Source organism: Protomyctophum parallelum, assembly GCF_964188405.1.
Source record: "Protomyctophum parallelum genome assembly, chromosome: 4".
Classification (NCBI taxonomy): domain Eukaryota; kingdom Metazoa; phylum Chordata; class Actinopteri; order Myctophiformes; family Myctophidae; genus Protomyctophum; species Protomyctophum parallelum.
In genome coordinates, this window is record NC_139700.1 from 11,683,771 (window position 1) to 11,711,353 (window position 27,583).

Sequence of the window (27,583 nt, forward strand, 5' to 3'; positions counted from 1 at the left end):
GGGTCCGGGGACCCCCAGGGGTCCTTGAGGCAGTTCCAGGGGGTCCCCAGCTAAATGTAATAGTTTGGAACCAAATGGGCCCTTATGGGTCTGTAACTCTGAGAGTGTACAAATGGTACACTCTCAGCTCTCTATCAGGGAGCTTTAATTCATCACATCCAGACTCGACTACTGCAATAGCCTCCTGTACGACGTCACCACCAAGGTTCTCAAAAAACTACAGTATGTTCAAAACTCTGCCGCCCACCTGCTCACCAGAACCCGATCCAGGGACCACATCACACCTGTCCTCCGTGAACTGCACTGGCTCACAGTCAAATTCAGAATTGACTTCAAAATTCTCACCACCTCATCCAACGCCATGCCCCCACCCACTCCCTCAGGTCAAGCACTGCCAACCTACTGGAACCCCACAAGTCCAACAAGAGAACCTGGGGTGACAGGGCCTTCGCAGTGGCCGCCCCCTCATTGTGGAACTCACTCCCAGCCCACATCAGAGCTGCCCCCACCTTTGACATGTTCAAAAGCACACTCAAGTCAAAACCCACCTTTTCAGACTGGCTTTCCCTACCTATGCCCCCCTCCCACACACACACACACACACACACACACACACACACACACACACACACACACACACACACACACACACACACACACACACACACACACACACCCTTCCTGTTTGACCACTTTGATTTCTAGTTTTTAACCTTTTTTAAACTATTTTTCTAATAAAATTGATTTTACTTCTGTTCTGTAAAGCGACTTTGGGTACCCAGAAAAGCACTATATAAATTGTATAATAATAGGCTAATTATTATTATTATTAGAGTTCAATTAACATACAATATAAATTGGGGTCTCAGAGATAAAAAATGCCATTAAATGGTGGTCCGTAGCCTGCCTAATGCATGTCAAACTGAGGGTCCTTGAAATTAAAATGGTTGAGAATCCGTCTGCTATAGTATAGACTACTATAGAGCCAAGAATCTTCTCTTATGGGGGGGGGTCCCTGACTCCCAGGCATGTCTTTTGAAATAGGGGTCCGACCGGTATGATATTAAATGTCAATTTGGGGGTCCTTGACATGAAAAAGTTTGGGTTATTGGGTTATTCATTCAAAATACAAACATTATTATTATTAATAATAATATGTTGTTGGTCGCTGATAGATTTAACCCCACCTCCATCTGCTCAGCTCAGCTCATCAGAGCGAGATAGGCGGAGTTTAGTTTCGAGCACATTTTCCTGGTATTTTTCTGCTCCACTCCTTTCTTTCTGTATCAAACCGTTGGACACAGAGAGAGTGTGTTATGTTATGTTGTGAGGAGGGGTCGACAATGTACTGTCGGCTTCATATTCTGCAGTATGTGAGAGACCACCACCACCACTGAAGTGTAGTGAGATCTACTATACTCTGATCACAACAAGTTTTCAACTGTACTGTACTGTGGAATCCAGTCAATCCACCACCACAGGGATTATTATGCCCAGCGCCGACGTGTCTGTGCGAAGTTTATCCGAAGTAGAGAAATACCTCAACGGCCGAATGGTGAGTACTACTAACTAGCCTACAATTATTATTTTAATTTCGGATTAATTAATCTATATTTTTCGAAGGTTCGGTTTAGCTGTGCCAGCTGCGGTAAAAGTAACAGTCGCCTTTTCATCTATAGCCTATGATTTTATTAGACTCGTAGATGTATTTAATCGATTCTGACATTTTCAATGCTAAATGTATAGAGTAAATGTTATAGGCTAGCTAGTTCATCTCCATGTGGGACGAACAGAACAGCTGCTGGTGCGTCCTGCTTTATTATTTTGTGGCATATGGTAGGCTACGATTTCGAACCGGGGGATGATGATATATTTACTGCTAAACAATAGTAGCCTATTATCCCCCCATGCTGTGTTGTTTGAGTCAGGGCGAATGAATGTCTGCTCCCTCAACGGAGCCATGCAGTGGCTGTACTCTTTTATTAACGTTTAAATATTATAAACTAACTAACGTTAGTGAAGGCTTTGAGATGCCTGTCCTAGCCTAAGATTTAGACTCGTAGATGTATTTAATAGATTCTGACGTATTACTTATTATGTACAGGTACAGACAGTAAATTATAATAATTGGGGTAATAATTAATGATAATAGAAGTAGCCATGTGTGCTGCCACTGTAGCCTAAGATTTAGACTCTCGTAGATATATGTATTTTATTAAGATTCTGACATTTTCAATCTCAGAATCGATCATAAAATACATCTACGAGAGTCTAAATATGCTATGCTGCCATGCCACCACTATTGTTTCATGATATCATACACAAAACGTACGTGCTTGGTGCTTCTTCCCGCAAAACCTTTGTTTAAGGTTATTTAATCTATAGGGAAGAGAAGAGTGCAGCAGGCTACATGTTGGTAATAGGCTGTAGCCTATACTGTATGGTTATGTGTATGTGCTGCTGCTGCTGCTGCTGCTGCCCCAAAACAAAACACACTTCATGATGCAATTCCAGTCTGTGTGGACTGGACACATGCAGTGCCGTAGTGCAGTCTGTGTGGACTGGAGTCACTGGACACATGCAGTGCTGTAGTGCAGTCTGTGTGGACTGTGGACTGGACACATGCAATGCCGTAGTGCAGTGGACTGTGGACTGGACACATGCAGTGCTGTAGTGCAGTCTGTGTGGACTGGACACATGCAGTGCTGTAGTGCAGTCTGTGTGGACTGGACACATGCAGTGCTGTAGTGCAGTCTGTGTGGACTGGACACATGCAGTGCTGTAGTGCAGTGGACTGTGGACTGGACACATGCAGTGCTGTAGTGCAGTCTGTGTGGACTGTGGACTGGACACATGCAGTGCTGTAGTGCAGTCTGTGTGGACTGGACACATGCAGTGCTGCAGTGCAGTCTGTGTGGACTGGACACATGCAGTGCTGTAGTGCAGTCTGTGTGAACTGGACACATGCAGTGCTGTAGTGCAGTCTGTGTGGACACAGTGCCGTAGTGGACAGAGTGGAGTGGACACAGTGCCAGGCATCCATAGTGCAGTGGGTTTCAACCCTTTTCATATCAAGGTCCATTATTTATTTGGCAGTTGAGCCACGGACCACCATTTGATGACCTAAAATATGATGTTGTCATTGGATAAGATTTTGTCCACAATTCCATACTGTATTGATGTTGGTATACCATTAGGAGAGATAACAGGCAAACATTGATACAAATAACAATTCTTCTACATTCTCTAATTCGGTAGACTTCTTGTAAATTAAGTAATGCAGATGTTTAACACTAAATGAACTCTTGAGTGCGTAAAATTAAACTATTTACGCTAGAGTTCTATAACGGTCCATTTGGTTACCAACTCTCCATCATTTAGCTGGGGACCACCTGGGACCTTGAACCCCCTCAAGGACCACTGGTGGTCCCCGGACCACTGATTGAAAACTGCTGCCGTAGTACGTAGTTAGTTAGCCTAGCGAAGAAAACATTCATGGAAGCACCCAAGGGGCTATAATGATAAAATCTGTGAAGCTGTTGAAACTCCGGTATCTCTTACGAGGAGGCAGGCACCAGCTATAGGTGACACCACAGAGAGGAATGCTCCCTTGTGTGCGTGTGCGCGCACGCGCCTGCCTGTCAGTTTCACCTAATGAAGTGAAGAAGTTGATCCTGTTTTTCGCTTAAAGACGGCCACAAAAGAAAGGGCTTCATTCACTGTCATCAATCAAGCAGATATAACTCTGCCTGCCAGCATCTCTGCACCGCTCACCTCCAAAGGTGTCGTGTCCGTGTCTCCAAGCCCCCCCCCCCCCCCAATTTCTTAACAATGCAGTACAGCAGGCAGCACTGCAGCTGTCTTAGATCAGCACTATTCTGATTGTAAAATGTGACATGTAGAGCCAGATGTCTCTATCTGAACACCGCCTCACAGCGCTAGCACCGAGCATGCTTCAATGGAGGGTGGCATGTTGATATCCATCTGTCTGGAAAAAAAGAGAGAGAGAGAGCGAGAGAGGGAGACTGAATTGATTACTTGCTTTTTATTCATGTTTATCTTGTCATTTTGATTTTACATTCATCATCACATAATTATAGTAAATTGCATAGCCTATATTATGTCCGTGGTTCTTACCAGAAGCAATGCAGTCAAATCCCCTTCACATTTTGGTTCCACTAATGATCTGCAGCAATTTGCATACTGTGCAATGCAACCCTGCCTCCAAGTGTACTAGAGTGGCGAAGATGGGAATTAGACAATACATAAGAATAGAATTGTATTAAAGATTGGATAAACAACAACCTCCTCGGAGAAGGGAGCGTTGTATCACACAGTTTAATGCGACATAACGAAACAGAACAACACATCTGGGTGTCTCTGGCTGGGTTATTACCTCTCTGTGAGTGTCCTGCTCTCGCTGTGAATCAGTCCATTGACAAAACAGCTACCTGCTTATTTATCATACTTATAATTGAATCCCATTCGGTGCTTTCATAGTCCACAGGGGGCCACGCTGGGGTTGTTGGCTGTTAATGGCCTATTGATTTGGTCGTGGACCAGCTTTTCTTCTGGAAACAATAGACAGAAAAAAAAGGGGGAAAAAAGGTCTGACACAAGTTACGCAACCGTAGGTCACTGAGGAAAGTTCAGACATCAATCTCTGCGTCTGCTGGTTCCTTATTATGTCGACATACGGGACATTGTTTATTTGATTTAACTTCCAAACAAAGCAAGAGGTTCACAATCGAAGCTCGGCAGCACAGCGGGGACAGCTGGAATGGTTCGATGATTTTGACAGCATATTTTGATTTGAGTTTTAGTCATAGTCTCTTGAATAGTTTTCATTTAGTTTTAGTCACATTTTTGTCACCTGGAATGTTTTAGTGTTGGTTCAGTTTTAGTCGACTAAATCTACATTTGATTTAGTCGACTAAAATGTATTTTGGCGGGCCTTGATGCCGTCATAGTTTACACTTGCTGAAATGCTATTTTCAGCATGCAACCAAGTGTAAAATGACTTATACTGGATCTCTTGTCCACTAGTCCCTTCCTAACATTTTTGTCTAGTTTTTATTTGTTGACATTTTGTTTTTGTCATTTTTTGTCAATCATGACATATTGTCCCGAATATAAGACTAGTCTGATTATAGAGCGTAGCAGTCCAGCCCCCTTTCGTGACGACGTGAGACCCAGAAGTGAATTCCCTGTTCATTTTCTCCATAGGCTTTTCAAAAAGTATTTATTTAAAGACGTTTACGCCGCGGACAAAGCCAACTCGAGTTGTGACAAATCATGACAACAAACACAACATTTTGGGCCGAACAATAAATAATAAGAAAAACAACAACAAAAAGTGTTGTAACCTGCGGTTTTCTTCTTCTTTCTAATTATTTACCGAAAAATTGTGTTTGTTGTCATGATTTGTCACAACTCGAGTTGGCTTTGTATGAGACTTAAAAGGTCTTTAAATAAATACTTTTTGAAATGTCTTATGAGGAAAATGAACAGGGAATCATTTCCTGGGCCCTGGTAGGGGGCGGGACCACGACGCTCTATAAGACGACTGATTATAAGACAACCCCCATTTTTCAAGACTCATTTCTTCTGTGAAAAAAATAACGTTGGATCATGTCAAATTGTCTAGTCCCTGATTATAATACGACCCTGTTTCTTAGGATATTTCCATTGAAAAAAAGAAAAACAGTCTTATATTCGGGCCAATAGGGTATTAATCGCCAAAATCAACACTGCAGATGGCAATGAGGAGGGGGGTTGTGTTAATTCATGACAGTTGTGCGCTCTCACCGTCCTATCCTGTCTTGTCCTCACATATCTTTCTCTTTCTATGATCTTTTACTCGCCTCCCTCTTTATTCATCTGTCTCTGTGTCGGTGTGGGTCCTGAGATAGTCTGCATCCATGAGGGTCAGCTGGAGAGAATACAAATAAGCACTTCAGTCTGCAGGCCTCTTCTCTGTGTGGCACACTGCTCTCTGCTAAAGACATGATTTGTTCCATCTCAGTGAGCATGCCAGCAAACGTGTGTGTGTGTGTGTGCACATGTGCGTGGCTGCGTGCGCGCGTGCGTGTGTGACAGTGAGAGAGTCAGTCAGACAAACTCAGCCATGTGCTGCCCCAGATTGACGGAAGCCAATCCCACATTGTGTGCTTCTCAATGTGCTGTCCCAGTCGTCACAGATTACTACTAGGATCAATTACCTCCATGGTCCCATTCATGACTGGCATGGCTGGCACTGGAAAACGGAGAGATCTCATAGTTTAGACAAAAGCAGAAGTCGGAATCGGAGTGCTGAATTTAGCTGAACTGAAACCTAACGCCCCAGCCTCCCCGGTATACACCAGATTCTGATCAGCAATAGAGTGTCGCAGTCCCCCCCCCCACTTTCATGACGACGAGCGGCCCGAAAGAGAATTTTCCATTATGTTTTCCTCATAGACGTTTCAGAAAGTATTTATTTAAAGACTCTTGAGCCTCGGACAAAGCCAACTCGGATGGTGACAACTGACAACTCATGACAATAAACACAAGAAGAAAAAAGGGCACTGTACAACGCATTTTTTGTTGTTTTTCTTCTCTCTAATTATTTGTTCGGCCCAATAAATGTGTTTATTGTCATGATCCAAGTTGGCTATGTCTGAGGCTTTAAAGGTCTTTCAATAAATACTTTCTGCAACATCTATGGGAAAAATAAATGAGAAATTTTCTTCCGTGCCGCTCGGCGGGGGGGACTGTGACTCTAGTCTATAAGATACAAATAAATGTTTATTTATTATTTTTTAGATAGCATAAGCTATAGAGCCGTAAACCCCGTTCTGGACCAACCCACTTTTCCTGCTTTTAGGAGTGTGCCGGGTGGGGCGGGGTCAGGGTAGGGATTAATAACAAAGGCATTTTGTTAAGCAAACAGGAACGTTTGGTTTTGTCACAGGGAAGTAATGTTTGACAAGTGCATACATCAGCAACAGCTATTCTGGTCAAATATCACCACGGTTCGGGGAAAAAGACTCACGTGCGAGACAAGTGCGGGCCATGAACTTATGAAGTCATTCAGTTTCATTTCAGTGCATATCTTCATCAAGCTACCTAACTTTTTATACAACAAAGCCCAGCTTTGATGTTGATTGAGTATCTGTGTCTCAACCCCACTGTCCCCCTAAATAAATGGCTAAAAAGTTAGAAAAATGCAGTTGGATCTGAATGCTGCTGAGGTCAGGGCCTATTTAATGGGTCATGGCGTGAAGCAGGAGCATAGATTTTAAGTAGGGCAGCGTGGCGGGGGTCGGGGGGGTATAGAGGGGTGCACCGAGCTCTCAGCCATGAGGATCCCCCATACATCCATATCCTGGCACGTTGTTTGGATCCCACCAACGTTCTAGGATAGACCCGCCCTTACTGTGTCTGATTAGCGGATTAGGGTTATGGATGGCCTTGAATGTATGAAGGAGGATCTTATAGTCAATACGGTATTTGATGGGAAGTCCGTGGTGAGACAGGGGTGATGTGACTGACGACAGTGATTCTGGTGATGATACATGCTGCAGCGTTCTATTTTCCGTGTGTAGTGTAGTGCTTGAAGTGTTCTTTTTTTATCCACCACTACCTCTGTCCCTAATGATGATTAGGTGGGTTACTCTCCACTGTGTTGATTGGAAGCAATGATGATTGCTCATTAGATTCAGTACTTAACAACGTCTGGCTTCCTTGCCTATTCTTTTCTCTCTCCTTCTCTCTGTCTCTGGTGATACATACGTTATCATAACAGCCATCAAAGTGGGTTGGACAGCACAGCAGGCCTCCAAGTGTTGTTTGTGTGACTCATTGATGTAGTTAAGCTCACCTGAGGTGACCTCGTTCATTTCATACGCCATGGTTTTAGCGAGTTTAACATGAATCACTGAAACATTGACATGTGCACAAGGACGGCCATCTTTCTTTAACCTTTATTTATTCAGGGAAGTCCATTGAGAGCCAGCTCTCTTTTCCAATGACGCCCTGATTAAGTCTTTTAAATTGTTCAAGTGAAATCAAGTTATTCAGTTTTAGGTCGGAATTAACATTGGGGATTTCTAAAGAAAGGTAGGCATTTTTTTAAGTAAGGCTTTGTAGATAAAAAACAGTGCATTGCTGTTCTTGTCTCTTAGCCAATGAAGGCCAACCAACCGTTTCATACAGCCTACAGTGATGGGCGAGGAACCCATCTCCAGTTATAAACCGGAGGGCTGAGTGGTAGATTGTGTCGAGTGGTTTTAGTGACGACGGAGCTGCATGCATGTAGATAATATCGCCATAGTCAATAACTGATAAAAGTGTGCTTTGAATCAACTGCTTCCTACTGTTTGAATCAAAGCAAGCTTTGTTTCTATAGAGCAATGCTAGTTTAGGTTTTAGTGGTGAGTTCTGAAATGTGGGTTTTAGTTTGTCGTCTATCCATATGCCCACAGATATTTAATAGTTTGAGACTCTTTTCAATAGGATACAAAATATATGGCTCAAACAATCTGTAACATGACTAGTTGTCATGTCACCAGCGTAGGGTCCATTGGGCCACGCAGGCCGTGGCCCAGTCAGTCTAACTTTGTAGAGAGGGGGCAAAAAAACAAGAAAAACAACAAAAGATAGTCTACTTTGGCAGCCCTTGTGTTTAGTATCTGTTTCTGTTTAGTATAGCAAACCACAGCATACGAGCCGCCTTTGTTTTAAATGGTCCCCCAAACCGTTCACACTTCACACCTATCGGCCGGGGATGTGCTATCCCCCCCCCCCCCCCCCCCACACGATGCTAATTTGCCCAGTAAATCATTTGATCCACGCTACGCGCCTGTGTCATGTTTACAGGTAGTTTGAGCCCTTTGAGTTTGAGTGCACTTAAGCCTCTCCAGCTGATCCAAAATGCCGCAGCTCGCTTGGTCTTCAACCAGCCAAAATTCTCACATGTCTCCCCCCTGCTCCGCTCCCTCCACTGGCTCCCGGTCGCTGCCCGCACAGAATACAAAACTCTGATGCTGGCATTCAAAGCAACCAAAGGTATGTCTCCCCCATATCTTGCAAGTATGATTGAACCCTACAAACCCTCCCGCGCACTCAGATAAGCCAACACAGGGAAGCTGGAAGTACCCTCACTAAAAACACCGGGACAACGCTCCACACGTCCCAAACTCTTCTCCCTTCTGGCTCCAAAACTGTGGAATGCACTTCCCATTGCAGTCAGAACTGCAGCATCACTCCCAATCTTCCGCCGTAGTCTGAAAACCCACCTTTTCAGACTCCATCATGGCCCATAGCACTTACCCCACCCCCTTAGATAGCATTTCTGTAGACTTAGATAGCATTTGATACAGACGTATAGCATGTTATATGTAGACAGCACTATAATTGCATTGTATGTAGTCATAGCACGTCATAGTACATATGTATAGCATAGTAGTATAGATGTATAGTTTATATGTATAGCTTCATTATATAGATATTCCACTGTTACTTTCTTAGCTTACGCATGTTTCTTGATAAATGTTTTTATGTGATGTATTCCCATGCTTTTTTGTTCTTGCTTAATGTAAGTCGCTCTGGATTAAATTGTAAATTGTAGCCATATATTTTGGTCTGTTGAATTACGTGAAAATGTCCTGCTTTTTGTCCAAGGCATGAACAACAAAGTCATTTACCATCTTGTCTCACTCGCACTGCTGCCGACAGACCAGATGTTGATCATGGATAGTCACACAGTTAGGACAAATGCAACTTTGTGTGTGTGTGTGAATAAGCATGGTAGGGAGGGTCAACAACTCACTGAAATGATGTTTACAGTTTATGGTGGTTGCTAGATGCATGCACGATCCCATCTAGCCACTAGAAGCCATGGCTGCCACCTGTCTGTCCATAATGACATAATAATAATAATAATATGTCCATAATGACATAATAATAATAATAATAATGAATTGCATTTTATAGCGCTTTTCCAAGTGCTTTACAATGGTTAATTCATTCATACATTGGAAGGTGAAGCGGCGAACAACAGACGACACCAGCGTCCTCAGTCACTTCCCACATTCACACACCAATGGTGGCGAGCTCACACCGACCGACTCATTGGAGGCAACGTAGGGTTCAGTGTCTTGCCCAAGGACACTTCGACATGTGGACAGGAGGAGCCGGGATTCTAACCTCCGACCCAGGGATCATTGGATGACCTGCTCTACCTCCTGAGCCACAGCCGTCTTTTTGAGGGACATCAGCCTAACGAGTCACCGGTGCCTTACCCCTTATCCAGATTCCCTAAACCTCTCTGCCTTTTTTTTCTTTTTACTATTTTGAAAAACACTTTAAAATACTTCAAATAGCCACGTTATGACCTTGTAGATCAGCTTTTTTGTACTATTTAAAAAAGTTTCTAAAAATAGAAAAAAAAGGCAAAGAAGTTTAGGCACAAGCGAAAATAGGGCCCATATGGCTGTTAGCCCACCCACACAAGGTCTGCTCACATTTAGCAGTGTGATCAATATGTGCCATGTCTCTGCCAGGCGTGCCAGCCTTCCATTCCCACAGTCACATTTAGCAGTGTGATCAATATGTGCCATGTCTCTGCCAGCCTTCCATTCCCACAGTCATCTGAAAGTGTCGTTGGGAATCGGGCAGCATCCCCAAATGAGCCCACCTTAAACCTACTGCCTAAAATACAATCCTCCAGAGAACAATTATGTGTCTTCAGGACAAGTTGGAAGTGAAAAATAGGCCAGCGCTTAAACAATTGCCCTCATTTAAGCATAGCTACTTTCAGCCAGAGACGTTACTTTGCACTAGTGAGTTGCTGTTCGTAGCAAGCGATGCATTGGCATGGAAATGGCATGACAGTGCATGCATGTCAGCAAGTTTGTAACCGTATTGTGATGTAATTCTGGATCATGTGGGAGGGATCTGAATCTTCCCGCTTTCCTGTATATGAAACATCTGGATTGTGTTATTGTGTTATTTGAGCTGTAGCTCATGAATCAGGCCTCATACTGCCAAATGCCTTACATTTTATTTAACTAAAGTTTACTTTAAGTAAAATTAACTACAATGCTTCTTTTACCATGCAGTGTACGAAAAATATCTACAGTATACTATGAATGTTTTTTAATGTTTTAGCTGTGTGGTTATTTGCAATTCTTCTCTCAAGTTCTACCTTGTTGCAGGCAGCTGCACTTCACTATTTAATTAAGGCCATATTGTATTTTGCCCTAAAGAATCTCAAAATAGGATATGAGGGAATTCCATTGAAATCAGGGTTTGTCTTTCTCTTGATTTAGACCCATTCAGTCTTTTTGAGGGGCACTAGCCCCTCCTATGCCTACTGCCTAGCTTTATGGGTTTGTGTAAACTCAAACATTGAATACTAAAGGGTAGAAAAGTGAAGTGGTAAAAGTGAGGACGCAAATTGTGATTGGCCAGAATGAGATGTATGATGATGATGATGTATGATTATACATCATCATCAGGGCAAGAATTCTTGCCCTGATGATGACCTTGTTGGTCGAAAACTGTTGGCAGTTGCCTTTTTAATTCATGTCTTGATCCCATTTTTGATCCGTGTGAGCACCTTTTTTATCATTATCACGTTTTGCTATCTCCGTTGAGCACCTGGTTAGTTCCTCTTTTTCTCTATTAAAGAGATTTTAATGTTTGTTTTGTCACCGTTTGTTTTACATCACCATTACATCACCTAATCAACATGAGTTAGACTTTAATATATTAGCACCCCTCACTTCACACGGGTGTGAAGTCACTTCTATCTTAGTTACCAATTTCAACCTAATAAGCTATCGTAACGCTCAGTCTTCAGTCTTGACAGCAGTTTCTTCACAAGAGATACACTGCTACAATCTGGTACTGTGTGACTGTGCTTTCCACCACCACCACAGTACAATACCCCTGGACGTCACCATGCCCCCTCAGTGGCGCTTCGAGCTGCAGAATTAAATCCTAAACATTTCGGAGCAGAGGCCATGGCGGGGGGGACTAACTATCCCGAACTAGTTCCAGCCCTGCCAAGACTGTAATGCTGCAGCATAGCATGTCGTCCCGGCTGCGACTGCGCTGCCAAACAAACAGCCTTTTGTGTTTGTGATTCTGAACTCTAATAGACTTGGTAATCTGAGCAGCCTACACACACCAGCCTCTTCTATGCTTACTCTTTGAGGAAGAAGACATTTAACTCCTGTAGTGGTCCTTTGACAAACGGGTTTGACGAAAAGGTTTATTTTTTTTAAATTCCCATTGTTTTGTCAGGTAGCTAAGCTCTCACAGCTCGCCGCCTGAATGCAAATTTTGGAGATGGAGTCCCTCAGGCTAACAAGTACATCAGGCCATTGAATCCATAGGCAGGAGTTTCGTCATCGCAGCATAGTTCCAGCCAGTGTAGAGAGGCAGTGTGAGTTGTTTTCTCTGCACAGAAAGAGTCTTGTGTTCAAGAAGGACATAACACCAAAGAAGGGGGAGAGGGACAACTGGGAAGGGAGGAGAGAGAGGGAGAAAGAGACATGCTATTCTCTGGTCATACAACGAACGTGTGTTAGAATAAATAAGGATTATTTGTGAATGGATAAGTATGCATACTCGGCATAAGTCAAGTAAATAAAGGCGCAGAGAGAAGTCAGCCTTTTTATAATGCCTTCCAAACGATACGTTTATGAAGGGCTTTACAGTAATAAAACAGCAGAAAGCCCCATTGAGAGAACATAGGGTTGAAAACAAAGAGCCACAAGTGTCTTTGTATGCATTTAAAATGGTGACATACAGTATACACTAGTATAAATAAATACCATTGGGGGTGCTTTCCGGTGAACCACATTACCAAGAAATATTATTATCACAAATATCACACTCTTATATCAGTGTGACTCGCTGACTAATGGAAGTGACTGTGTATGTGAGGCAATATCTAATTCTGTGTGTGTGTGTGTGTGTGTGTGTGTGTGTGTGTGTGTGCGTGTGTGCGTGTGTGTGTGTGTGTGTGTGTGTGTGTGTGTGTGTGTGTATTATATATATATATGTGTGTGTGTGTGTGTGTGTGTGTGTGTGTGTGTGTGTATATATATATATATATATACATATAAATATATATATAGGACCCACTTTGCTGAGTGTAGTGTACTTTTAATCCTCTTTTTTTCTTCTCTACTTAATGTTAGTCAGCATCCTGTCTCTTGATCATCCTGTTTGTGCACTCCGACCGTCACGTCACCCCCCCCCCCCCCCCCCCACACACACACACACACACAAACCCCATCACCTGGGTCCACCTGACTGACTGTCATGTGACAAGGGGCGTATACTGTATATGGAGGAATCTAATCTACTGTATGTAATAGTCAACACTCGTAAAAAACGTAACCACCTCTCACCTCTAGAAATGCTGAGGATTTGCTGATGGCAAAGTAAGCCTTTACTGAGTGTTTTTTTAACTCTGACAATGTGCACATGGAATATTTGTTGTTACACTGTCAGAGTTACAAATAAAAATAACACTGTAACACTACACCTTTTTAACTGGCTTTATGCTGTAGTGAGGACTTTAGAGAGGAGTTGTATTTCCAGATAGAGGCTTAATAGTTCATACTAATTACATTCAAGTAAGTATTGCTGTGATATTGAGCCTTGCCCCTTCACTAAAGCAGTGGTTCAACTCTCCATTTAGCTGGGACCACCTGGAGCCCCCTCAAGGACCACTGGTTGAAAACCACTGCTCTGCTCTGAATCACTCCCAATCTTCCGCCGTAGCCTGAAAACCCACCTTTTCAGACTCCATCATGGCCCATAGCACTTACCCTAACCCCTTAGATAGCATTTCTGTTGGCTTAGATAGCATTTGACACAGACTTATAGCATGTTATGTAGACAGCACTTTAATTGTATTGTATATAGTCATAGCACGCCATAGTACATATGTATAGCATAGTAGTAAATATGTATAGTTTATATGTATAGTGTATGTATAGTTTCATTATATAGATATTCCACTGTTACTTTCTTAGCTTACGCATGTTTCATGATAAATGCTTTTATGTGATGTATTCCCATGCTTTTGTTCTTGCTTAAATGTAAGTCGCTCTGGATTAAGAGCGTCTGCTAAATGCCTAAATTGTAAATTGTAAATTGCTCTAAAGCAGTGGTTCAACTCTCCATTTAGCTGGGGACCACCTGGAACCCCCTCAAGGACCACTGGCTGAAAACCACTGCTCTGAAGCAGTGGTTCCCACTCTGAAGCAGTGGTTCCCAAACGTTTTAGCCTGTGACCCAAAAAGAGAGATTAGACAGGACCCAAACTAGTGAAAATGGCAGATCTACAAGCTCACGCTCACACCGCGATGCTTCGCGCCACGTTGTGAGCTTGTAGATCGGCTATTGTCACTACTTCTTAATTATTATTATTTTTTATTCATGGAATGTTTAGATTTGTTTGTTCGGTTGTTTTAAAGTGTACAAAATCCTTTAAAAATAATATATTTTAAAAACAAAATCTCTTATTTTTTCAACTGTAGGTAAAATAAAATTGGATTGTTACTGGAGTTGTGACCCATACAAATTGGTCAGTGACCCACATATGGGGCCCCAAAAAAACCCTACCGTACAGTACACACCCAGCTGGTCATGCTCAAGCGATTGTGGACTAGTGAGGAGGAGCCAGTGTAATGTGAAGTACAGAGATAAGCTCATATACAGTAGTATCAGCAGTATCACATATACAGACATGTGAAACAGAGAAGGCTTAGCTTTCCATTTGCTCTCAGAATGTGTGCAAAATGCTTTGAAGACCGTGCTGTCTGTGTGTCGTTGCTTTAGTGGGCCAGAGAAACTCTCTTGACATAGTTCAACATTAAACATGCTTATTACACGGCTTGGTTTGAATGCTTGATTCTGATTGGTCAATCGCTGAATTCAGCGGTGTGTTATTCCTTGATAACAGATCTCTCCGCTCTATAACAGGCCGCTGTCTAATCAAAGGCTCTCAGAGCTCCTGCTACGCTGCTTGGATTGTATGCTGTGTCCAACATGATAGCCATGTAAACACACACACACACACACACACACACACACACACACACACACACACACAATGTCATTTACAACTAAACGTTGCTCTCAAGAATGTTTTTGAAAACATTTTTTAAGCTAGAAGTAGACGATGCAGTGCCCGAAAATGTATTCCATTTGATCAATGCTCACTTCCTTGTTTTACGAGGCGACTTGTGTTGCGCTCTGCAGGGGCACCTTGGAATACTTTCATTCCCGTAAGCAAGGAAATACTTCATTTTGTTGTCACTTTTGGGTAATTTCTTTTATTTATGTTGTTCGAGCCAAGTGGGATAATGAATTAATGATGAATGGTAAATGGGTGCATTTATGGTAACCTTGCGGTTCTGATCAATGGCTATAGGAGGTGGTAGTTTTATTATGTAGCATTTCTGATCTGTGTGTCTCCGCCTGTATTTGTCCCTCCCTACCGTAGGTGGACCGTAGCAGCGATGCCAGCGTCCTGAGCGGCCCCGCGGCGGCTTCGGCGATGCGTCGGGGTTCCTCCGAGAACAACTTGGACCTGAGCTTCCTGACGGACGCCGCCGGCGGTCCCAGTCCCGGGGCCGGGCCACCCGGCCTGCTGGATGTGCACCGCAGCCGCTCGGGCATGGACGGCCTCCAGCAGAAGATCCTGAAGGTGACGGAGCAGCTGAAGATCGAGCAGACGGCGCGCGACGACAACGTGGCCGAGTACCTGAAGCTGATGAGCAGCGCCGACAAGCAGCAGGTGTTGTTGATTTTGTCGACTAAAGCAGTGGTTCCCAAACGTTTTCACGTCAAGTACCCCCATATTTACAGTAATTGGCCCGCAAAGATATACCAGGGACCCCCATAAGAGAACATTTTTACAGCTCTAGCAGTGATTCTCTGCAATTTTAATTTCAACGACCCTCAGTTTGATATGCAATAGGCGTACAGAGTAGAGTACAGTGATGAGTCCTATAAGGGGAATTGGTTATAAACCTCAATGCAGCATGAAACAGGGGCGCAAGTTTGCTCAGAGTTGAGGAACTAGCAAAGCGGTAGACAGTATCGCCATAATCAAGCTGCGACATGAAGAGGCCTGTAACCAGCTTTTTGTGAGAAGCATTAGAAAAGCAGGACTTCATTCTGTAGAAGAAACTCAGCATGAACTTAAGCTTTTTTGCCAAGGCGTCAATGTGGTGTTTGAAGTTTAACTTGTTGTCCAACCAAATCCCAAGATATTTATACAACTCAACCCATTCGATGGATACTCCATCCAGAGTGGTGATATTTGAGGGGACATTGACTAGGCTATTTGGAGAAAATAGCATGGCCTTGGTTTTGTGGCCATTTAGTAGCAGTTTGCTGTTTAGCAGTTCATGCTGCAATGAGATAAAGTCAGAGGCCAAGTTTGACACTGCCACATCAAGTGAGGGGGCACAGGAATACAGAATTGTAGAATGGAACCTTGAGGGACTCCTTTCTCTAGGGTGATAGAGTCAGACAGTGTGTCACCAAATTTAACACACTGTGTGCGGCCAAATAAGTAGCTTTTGAACCAGCCTAGCACATTGTGGCGAAAACCAGTATCCGAGAGTACATTTAGCAAGACATGGTGGTCCACGGTGTCAAATGCCTTGCTAAGATCAATGAATAAGGCTGCACAGAAATCCAATATGGCCACCACAATATTAGCCCCCATTAGCCTATAATGCGGGTGAATAGGGCAACATTTTTAACTGAGGGATATTTCCACGAAACTTCACAGGTTGATCAATGATATGAATACCATAATTGTTTGTATTGGAAGTTTCCATGATATCCAATATGGCCACCCAGAAAATAGGTTTGGCTCTAAATTCTGAACCAGATGAGCTAGAAATACAAACTCATGGTTTCTAACCACGAGAGATATATAAATATTTTAGCCATAATTTCCCTCTATTAAGTATATTATTGTTCTGGGGTGTTTCTTCGCAGAAAGACATCCCTCTGGCTGTATTTTGGTTTTGTTCTACTGTTTCTGTTGGCTTTTCCTCTGTTTATGTTGACAATCATCCCTGGCAGGGACGTGCATCGCCAAGCCGGACATCCCTTCACTGAGTATGGATGGTCTCTCAGCGATGGGAATGCAGTCCCCTGTGGTTTGTTGGAGTGCTTTCACTGTCTCTGCACTGTTTTAGGGGATCAGCCAGATCAGCTTTGATTGGCAGCTGGGGTATCGTGGCAATATCCTCTTTGAGGACTCTCTGTTTAAGACCTCACTCTTCCCAGTGTGCTAGGATGTCAGGACACTTGTCAGAGGAGCGGACTGGAGTTGAGCTAGTGGTTTTGGGCCCATAAAGAGCACACAGAATGATGATGCATCTGAGACATTTCCAGTCAGGAATGGAGTGAAGCTCCTGCTGCATCTTGTCTCCAGTCCCTGGCACATGAACAGATTCTCTGGCAGCCTTTGATACAGCTACATGATTGTCTTGTTCATTGACATAGGCCAGGCTGGGTCTGTAGATGTACAGGGGACTGCATTCCCGTCACTGAGAGACCATCCAGACTCAGTGAGGGAAGGGATGTCCGGCTTGGCGATGCACGTCCCTGCCTGGGATGATTGTCAACATAAACAGAGGAAATGCCAACAAACAGTAGAAAAAACCCCAAAATACAGCCAGAGGGATGTCTTTCTGCAAAGAAACACCCCAGAACAATAATATATTTCATGGTTAGAAACCATGAGTTTGTATTTCTAGCTCATCTGGTTCAGAATTTAGAGCCAAACCTATTTTCTGGGTGCTAGTATTGTGGTGGCCATATTGGATATCATGGAAACTTCCAATACAAAAAATATGGTATTCATATCATTGATCAACCTGTGAAGTTTTGTGGAAATATCCCTCAGTTAAAAATGTTGCCCTATTCACCCGCATTATAGGCTAATGGGGGCTAATATTGTAGTGGCCATATTGGATTTCCAGCAAAGAAATTGACTGGTGTGTCCATATAGGTTGTGATTCTATTGGGTCATAGATATTTCTGGTGGACAACCTTTGATGTTATGGTAAATGCAGGTATCCAAAAAAGGAGTGGTTTTCCCCCCATGGGTAATAGGATCTGACAGGAAATGTAATGTCTATTCTTTTTCATGTTTGCAGCCATTTTGACAATATGCAAGCTCAAGAAAATATGTTCCTTCTGTGCCATGAATCTTAGCCAATGGATTAATATTGCTTGTGTTTGCCTAAACAGTCAACAATCATGGTAGAAATCATGGTAAAGCCCTATTTCGGGTAGCCACCATCTTGTAAATATGCACAATAAGGGTCCAGACACACCCAATAATGAAAATAGGTATTCCATTGAGTCCATGGTCAGAAACCATGAAATAGACACAACGTTTGGATTTCTAGCGTATCTGGTTCAGAAGTTAGAGCCAAAACCTATTTTTTGTGCTAATATTGTGGCGGCCATATTGGATTTCATGGAAACTTGCAATACATTTTATTTTTCGTATTTTGATCATTCATCATTGATCAACCTGAGAAGTGTCATGGAAATACCTCTCAGTTTAAAATTTGGCCCTATTCACCCCCCAATATATAATATATAGTATTCTGTTGTAAAGCTCTCTCATTGTCTCTTTTCCTGCAAGATGTGTTTTTTAGCCTGATAAAATAACTTGAGGAATATCCCCTAGGGCCGGCTACAGTACCAACTACCAAGTCGACCTATACCACCCATGACAAAAATGTAAAACAAAATGTGAGACGCCAGAGGGGTTTAATAATAAAATGATAGGCAATATTAAGGCCTATGGTCGAATATGACATCAAGGCATTTAATAGCAATTTAGGTACCGTAATACATTGCTAACCCCAGTCCCACTTGTCCCACACAAGCATTGATTGATTGAAGTACTTAACAGTTTGCAGAATTACAGTACATTTCAAGCACAACTACATAGAAAAACTGTTAACTGTGGACACCATAAAGCATTACACTTGTTTACAATAGGATCCACCATTTTCAATTCATCAGAACATTTAGAGACGTACAAATATACACTTCTATATAGCCAAAAACAGGAAATAATAAAAACGGGAGGTAAAAAGGAGGAACAAAAACATATTCAGATTTTATCGGGGCCAGTTTCAAATTGCAGCCGTCCGTAGGTTCCCTTTGAGAGCGGTTTTGAAGGAGTCAAGGGATTTGCGTGTCTTTTTTTTTTTAATACTGTTTTTATTAGGCATTTTTTGTATATGACAACTTCAGAATATCCTTGACAATGATAATGAGTTATTCAGTTATATAAAATGAAAGATAATGACAGGTAATGTAAATTCCACATACAATACATAATAAAAAAGATATATAAATGTGATAAACACGAAAAAACAAAAAACAGTTAAACAATGACAAATGTGAACAGACAAACAAAACAGGACAGACACTCTTGCTCTCAAACTTTCCCAACACGTTGTTGTAAATTAACTGAATTACAGACATTTCCTTTTAAATGAAAAATAATAAAATAAAGAAAAAAATACTTTTTTTTTTTCTAATATGTTATCTATTGTGTAGGAGGGGTTAGCGTGCACCTATTGCAATGGTCAATGAAGGGTTGCCATGTCTGGTAAAATCTATCTTCACTCCCTCTCAATTCAAACTTTATCTTTTCCAATTGCAAGTAGTGCATAACATCTTTCATAATATATGATGTTAGTTTAGTGCAGTGCCAGAACATATGAGCTAGAGTGGCCGGCGACTGGCCACATCTGTCGCAGGCTGGATTCACATTTGGAAACATTCTGTTGAGTTTTTCCTTTGACAAATGTAACCTGTGTAATATTTTAAACCGTATAAGACCGTGCCTGGCACATGCTGAAGAAGAGTGCACAAACATTTGAGATGTAGACCATTGCTCGTCAGTGATAGATATTCCTAAGTCGTTTTCCCAAGCAGTTTTTAAATACTCCAAGGAGGCATTATTATCTAAACATGAGAGAGAATTATAAATAATAGAAACACCTCCTTTGAGCAATGGGTCAGGTAGAAATATAGATTCCATTGATGAGTTGGGAGGTATGTTTGGAAATGAAGCAGTGTGTTGTGTTAAAAAAATTATCTGTAGAAATCTAAAGAAATGTGATTGGGGTAAATTGAATTTGCGTCGTATTTGTTCAAAGGTCGGAAATAACCCATCAATATAAAGATCTTTGAAGGAGTGAATACCATTTCTATGCCACACTTTAAACAATGAGTCAGAAAGGGACGGTAAAAAAGCATGGTTAGCGACCAGAGGTGGTTAGCGACCAGAGGTGGGATTTGCATGTCTTAATGACATGATGGCGATACCTCTGTCCCTCAAATGAACAGTTTGGATCTGGTCACCCTATAGGTGGGGCGCATCAAGCACGTGTTCGAGAAGAAGAACCAGAAGACGGCTCAGAACATCGCCCAGATGCAGAAGAAGCTGGAGCAGTACCACCGCAAGATGAAGGACAGCGACGGCTTCATCCAGAGCCCCACTCCCTCCTCCTCCTCGGCCTACTCTCGCTACAACTCGTCCATCAAGCACAGCACCATGCCCCGGTTAGAACAGTTTGGGATTTTTCATTATTTAGTTTACTTTGAGTTAGTTTTGACTTTTTTTTTTTTTTTCAAATTCAGTTGGTTTGCTGGTTTAGTAGTACACTTATAAATAAATGAACAAAAACTATGGACATTTTAGTTCGTTTTGTAAATGCACAATACAGTTCCAGTTAGTTATCGTTATTCTTTTCCTTTTCTAGTTTTTATTTAGTTCAGTTTTTTTTTAGTTTTTTTATTTAAACTTTTATCCCACGATTTTGTAACCCAGTTTTCTTTTCACCCAGTGCCAATTATCTAATGTAATCCTGGGCGCTACACTTATTTAGTTCAGTTTACTATAATATCCTTCCATCCATGCCCAGGGAGTCTCCCAATGTGCTGACGGGCAGCGGCTCGGGCAGCGGCCGGCACCCGACCCTGGACAAGATCAAGACCATCGGGCCCGGCGTCTCGCTCTCGCCGCCCTTCTTCTTCAGCAAGCCGCGTGAGTTCGCCAACCTCATCCGGAACAAGTTTGGCAGCGCCGACAACATCGCCCATCTCAAGACCAGCCTGGACAACAGCACCTGTTCCTTCCCGCCCGACGTTGGTGGCTGTGCCGCGGCGGGGAAGGGGCTCAGCAACAGCACCACCCTGGTGGCCAAGCCCGTTAAGTATCCCAGTGACGACGAGTGCTCCTCCGAGAGCGCCTCCATGTCGGCTGAGAGCAACGGGAACCTCCCCGGCATGGCCGGAGGCGCGGAGCAGCCGAGCCAGGGGGGCCAGGGCAGGCACGACGCTGGGGGAGACGGTCACAGCAAACTAACCCTGGGCCTGGAGGAGGTGCGGGAGATCCGCGAGGCCCAGGGCCAGCTGGAGGAGGACCTGCAGGACCTGAAGAGCCAGTTCAAGAGGGACTACAGCATCCTGAACCAGACGCTGCAGGAGGAGCGATACAGGTCTGATTTCTAATATTTCTATCCGGTTGTTTTAACCCCTTTTAAGACCTGATGCCGATTCTACAAAGGTCTTCTAAATCAGTAGTTCTCACACTTTGTCAAAAAAGTTCACAAATAGCAGATGTACAAGCTCGCAGCGTGACTGACTTGTATATCTGCTATTGTTGAATGGCCAAAGCAAAAGTCTAAATTCACGTTTTGATTCCGTCAACTAAAACTATGATGAAAAATGTTCGTCGACTAGGCCTACCTTTTTTCACTGTCGAAAATGAACTAAAAACTAAACTATGATGACTAAAACTATGACTAAATATACTGGCAATTTCGTAAATACTGCCAATTTAATAAATACTAGACAAAATAATTATGGGAGCGACTAGAGGAGAAGAGATCCAGTAGAATTAAAAGAGAAGTCATTTTATGTTCGTTTGCTTTCTGCTGTTGCTCTGTGAAAAGAGCAGATCTACACAAGCTCACAAGTCACAACGCGTCGTGCTATGGCACGTTGTGAGCTTGTAGATCGGCTCTTTTCAGAGCCGATCTACAAGATCATGTAAGATCAGTCATTACTTTCCTGAAAGTCTATATAAAAATCTATATGGCACAGCAGCAGATTTAAAGTGTCATGTTATGTATATAGTTATGCTATGAAACTAAACCAGAAGTGAAAAACGAGTATGCCACCTTCAGGAAACCAAGGACTACAGTTATACAATGAGCCTATTACACTTTAATGTAGTACTGGAAACAACCAGTAGAGGGCAGTAGATGATAGAGACATACAATAATTTAATGCAACCCAAGTATTTCTACATGATATCTAATACAGTACAACTAGGCCCCCAGGATTATGATTATGATCTAAAAAATAAACCCAAATTCAACCAGTATACACACACACACACACATTTCGACAAGGAAACAAATATAATGGGGTTGACAGTTCATGTTCACTTAAGGATACACATGGCACCTCCTTCCCCACACAGACAAACTGCCTATAACAGCCGAAACACACACACACACACACACACACAGTCACACACACACACACACACACACACACATGTTTTATAAAACATTGAAGTTGACCAATCTGGAGTCATGCTTTTTGGCCAGTGACATCAAACACCTTTGCTTAACGAGCTGTGTGTTCTTCTTGGCAATTCACATGATGAAATGAAATCCATCATTTTACCATCAATTGAAGCTATTACTAAATGAATACATTACTGTTACTACAACACTAATGCATTTTTGTTGATGAAATTATTACGCAATAGTTAGTGACCTCACTGACAACTGAAAACAGCCATTCCTTGATGTATTTGGCCTCATCCCAGAGTTAAAAGCCACTGTGAAAATTCTCAAATGATGCTGCATTATCCTAGAGGGATTTTGTCACAAGTCTAGCTGATCTTATATGGATATAAAGACTTTAATTTACCAAAAGAACCACCCAGTGGGAAAATAAATAGAATTTTACCCCTCCCACGGTCCCACCCGCTCCGAAAGAGCCACAACCCTGGTATCTCGTACCATTAACAAAAGATACAATTTAAAATAAAAGATAAATACACACATATTCACAGTGAAGCATATAAACAGTTCAAAAAAGGTTAAGAATACACTGTTTTTAATGAATCATTCTGCCCTATAGCATGACAACTAGAATATGACTGAATGAGATGAAATGTGATGATCTTTATCGACCTCTTTGCAAAAGGAGATAAAACAAAAGTCCCTCTATATCGCTCACTAAGGTGTGAACGTCTAGAGGACCAGCTCAACGACCTGACAGAGCTTCACCAGCACGAGACGGCTAACCTGAAGCAGGAGTTGTCCAGCATCGAAGAGCGGGTGGCCTACCAGGCCCACGAACGAGCCAGAGACATCCAGGTACATTGTGTACTGGTACATTGTGCTGCGACGCGTTGTGAGCTTGAAAATCTGCTATTTTCACTAGTTTAAGTCCTGGGCGAATATCTAATTTCTGTTTTGGGTCACAGACTAAAAGGTTTGGGAACCACTGCTGTAGAGCATCATTTCCCAAACAGTGGGTTGCGGACACATTTCTACGGGTAGCTTTTTTGTTTACTACATTTTGTGATATTCAGTAATATTCTGTAGCCGGCCCTAGATCTATTTTCACTAGTTTAGTTTGGGTCCCGGGGAGACATAAAACTTAAAAAGTTTTGGAACCACAATATGTAGTGGGGTTCCATGCGTCATCTCTGTCTCTGCCAAGGGATCCTTGGCCTGAAAAACTTTGAAGACCCTTGGTGTCTGTAGAATAATCTCACTATTCAAATTATATTGTGTCCCATCAAGAGACATAAAGCATGATGTTGATTGCCATCTCTCTCTGCATGGATTCAAGTTCTCAGTCCCCATGACTGAATTTGGGATTTGTCTATTCCACAGCAGCCAGTATGTCTTCCATAGAAGAATCTCTCTAGTCTACACATTCACAACATGTCACGGCGTGAAAGAGTATCTGATTCTGGTCAAACTAGAAATGGAAAACATGTTCAGAAGTATCTTCCATAAAACCGTAATGCTCTCGAATACATCATAAAATTTAAGTCTCAATCTAAAAAAAATAGAATGATTGCATCTAAACATCACAGTCCTACATTTGTTCATTGTTTAGGAAACTTTCATGCCGTTTCACAAATCACAGATTCGGACTGACACAAATCAAATCGCAAATCCCAAAACAGATGGGTGTGGCTTTGACTCTGGTCGTCTGGTCGTCCAATGATCCGTGGGCCGGCTGTTCGTATCCCGGCTCCTCCTGTCAGTCCACATGTTGAACATGTCCTTGGGCAAGACACTGAACCCTACCCACATTGCCTCCAATGAGTCAGTCGGTGCCAGCTTGCCACCATTGGTGTTGTGAATGTGGGAAGTGAGGACGACGGTGTCGACTGTTCGCCGCTTCACCTCCAAATGAAGCACTTGGAAAAGCACTATAAAAATGCAATCCATTATTATTTGGCTTTATTCCATGTTTACTCCATTTACTCTGTCTCGTAGGAAGCGCTGGAGTCGTGCCAGACGCGCGTGTCCAAGCTGGAGCTGCAGCAGCAGCAGCAGCAGACGGTGCAGCTGGAGAGCCGCGATGCGCGCGTCCTGCTGGGGAAGAGCATCAACATCATGCTGGCCATCGCCACGGTCATCCTGGTGTGCGTCTCCACGGCGGCCAAGTTCGCGGCGCCGCTCATGCGCAGTCGCCACCACGTCGTGGCCACCTTCCTGGGCGTGTGCTTCTTGGCCATCTTCTGGAGGAACTGGGAGCATTTGCAGTGCACCGTGGACAGGATGCTCGTGCCGGCCTGATGGTGGTGGTGGGGGGGCGCCGCCGAGACGGGAGTCCACACTCTCTCTGAGGCAGAGTTTAATTGTCAGTTGTCTTTATTATAGAAGGTTCGTCTTTGAAAGGATTGGTTGTACAATCGCCAGAAGACTTCAGGAGGACATCGATGGGGTTTTTAAAAGTCAAACCGTTAATCAACACCTTTTAATTTTAATCACCGTTTCTCTTGTCTAGAGCGAGGACATGTTTTCACATGTTCATTTTACGATTTGTATTAATTGAATACTTATATAAAATATAACATTTTAGCATGTTCTACATGTGTGCCCTCCAAAAATATCCTACTTGATTAGTAATGTAAAGAAGTCCGGGATGTGAACGGCAATGCACTCATGGCTGTTGATAGTCATACAATACTGTATAATCGTAAGACTACATCAGTGACAATTGAAGAAAGTTATTCCACAACTGCAGTGTCAGTGATGAGCAGCAGGGGGATTTACTTGAGCTATGAGCTACGTATATCACCTACGTATATCACCCTTAAAAAATGTAGGTCTGACTTTGACATTGATCGAATTTCCACAAGCATGCAAGTGCACAAAAAAACCTCAAGCTCAACCTCTGGGCTGGTCGTGTTGATGATTGAGGATATTGGAGAGACTAGAGCATTATGTAGAAAGGCGAGGGACATTTTGTAGCCTAGATGTTGTGTTTGTATCGTCTCACAATGTTAACCTTATTCCTTTATTGCCTTGTGACTGTCCGATAGGGACAGTCATCTCGCAAACGTTTGTCTGTTTACCTTGTAAGTGCAATATATGATTTATTTATACAGAGTATATATATTGTATATATACTGTGTGTATAGTACACACACTGTATATATAAATATATATATATATATATATTCCTGAGACCACTACTTTTTTTTAAATGTATGATTTAGTTGGGAATGTTTTGTAAATTTTCCAGGGGAGTGACAGGTGTTGCCACAGACTGGTGAAGGAATGACATTAGTGTGGGTGTGAGAAATCCCTAATAATAATAATAATAACCACTGAGACCACTGTAAGGCTAAAGGGCCCAAAATTCTGCATTTGTTATTTTTGCAAATAGTATATTGCCAATTTGCATGTGCAAAATAAGACGCACACAGACACACCTACGCAGTACGCACGCGCATGTACGTGCTCAGAGATGCACACATTCTCAGACACATGGACATATACAACTAATGCATGTAAGCAGGGTTCGAGTTATCTGGGAGCCAGAGGGGTCTGAGCTCCCATAAGGAGTGGTCTGATCTCCCATGAAAGCATACTGTGCAATAGTGGGGATCATTACATCTGGCAAACAAACTAAGTATTAAAACATGAATATCATTTACCTTTACTTCCAAAATAACTACAAACACCATAATTCTCTCATGAACGACAACATGGGCTGTACAAATCAGTCCTTTAGAAATGTCTATGTTGAACACGAGTGTGGGTGTTGAATTTGGATGGATTTTGATTGGACCTTGGCGTGTCACAACAAGTATTACATAATTGTCTAATCGCAATTATTTGAGATAATCGCATGTCTTTCCATGTTGAAAACATATTTATACATTTTATAAATTATTAAATGTCACTAATTTCTTTGTATATTTAAGTTATTTGTAATATCTGCCCTTTACAAGTTGTGATTCTGAAGCCTAAAAACCAAACAGAAAATTTGTATTCTAATGTTCCGATGTTCAATGCCAAAAGCAATTACATTTTTAATGGCAATTATTTTGTGTGACAATTAATCGTCAACTTAAATTTGTAATCATGACAGCCCTAATTGGACCAGCTGGTGCTGCGCTACTGGCCAAAATTTGCATCTTCCTCCCGAAGCCTAATATTCTCACTCTCAAATCATCTCACTCTCAGGTTGTTGTTAAAACACTTTCTGTCTCTCAGAAAGTGTACCTGTTAGGATACTCATCCCCCCCCTAACTCGAACCCTATGCACAAATATACACTGTCACAAATGCACATACAGTAAGTGCACACAAACATGCATGCATGCATACATTACATAAGCACCAACATGCACTCATTGCAGACATTCATTTACATACATTGCAATTATTAGTCACTTTCCTTAGTTAATTCTGTGTGTCTAGTCCGATAGTCTTATTTGTTAAGAAAATACTGTGATTGAGAGGAGAATTGTTACACTGTGATAGGAGCGCTCGTTTTCTGTTTTTGTTTGTTCGTTTCCCATTCCTATTGGTGAATCAGTCATGAGAAGACTCAGGGCAGATTCACACTATGGTCCCAGGTGCACACTCAGGACCACTTGGCAGATGTTGTGGTTAGTGTGAATGCGGATCACCCAACCGTTCCCGGGACCGCATGGAGGTAGTCTCGGGATCAATTGAAGTGTACTCGGATACGGATCGCTGCAATGTGAAGGCATTGAATACAGTTGAATGAAGTGTACTCGGGTGCAGAAGAATCAAGACCAATGTGAATCATGGCCAGCGGGGACCAGGCAATCGTATTCGGGAACCGTTCCGAATCAGACTCAGTGTGAATCTGCCCTCAGACTGCATCAGAGGACAGAGGTGGTGCTTTAGATAGATGAGGAGGTGTACCTTTGGGACTGGCCAAATTAATCGCTCATGTGTGTCTGATGGACATTGGCTTTTGACGGCGGTTCT

At 42.6% G+C, this 27,583-nt stretch overlaps 1 protein-coding gene across 1 annotated transcript; it reads left to right on the plus strand.

The window, feature by feature from the left end:
• Positions 1 to 1,299: 1,299 nt before the first annotated feature.
• LOC310856855 (transmembrane and coiled-coil domain protein 3-like) lies at positions 1,300 to 25,816 on the plus strand. The gene is made up of 6 exons (XM_083762359.1): positions 1,300 to 1,555; positions 15,512 to 15,805; positions 20,435 to 20,628; positions 20,991 to 21,566; positions 23,330 to 23,465; positions 24,606 to 25,816. The coding sequence occupies exons 1-6, from the start codon at positions 1,490 to 1,492 to the stop codon at positions 24,906 to 24,908; spliced, it is 1,569 nt and encodes a 522-aa protein (XP_083618485.1). The 5' UTR covers positions 1,300 to 1,489; the 3' UTR covers positions 24,909 to 25,816.
• The last annotated feature ends 1,767 nt before the right edge of the window (positions 25,817 to 27,583 follow it).

Excerpts from the sequence above, each read along its gene's own strand:
- LOC310856855 (XM_083762359.1), top strand. The coding sequence starts at position 1,490 with ATGCCCAGCGCCGACGTGTCTGTGCGAAGTTTATCCGAAGTAGAGAAA. Across the intron at positions 15,806-20,434 it reads GCAGCGCCGACAAGCAGCAG|GTGGGGCGCATCAAGCACGT; the intron begins GTGTTGTTGATT and ends GTCACCCTATAG. Across the intron at positions 23,466-24,605 it reads AACGAGCCAGAGACATCCAG|GAAGCGCTGGAGTCGTGCCA; the intron begins GTACATTGTGTA and ends TCTGTCTCGTAG.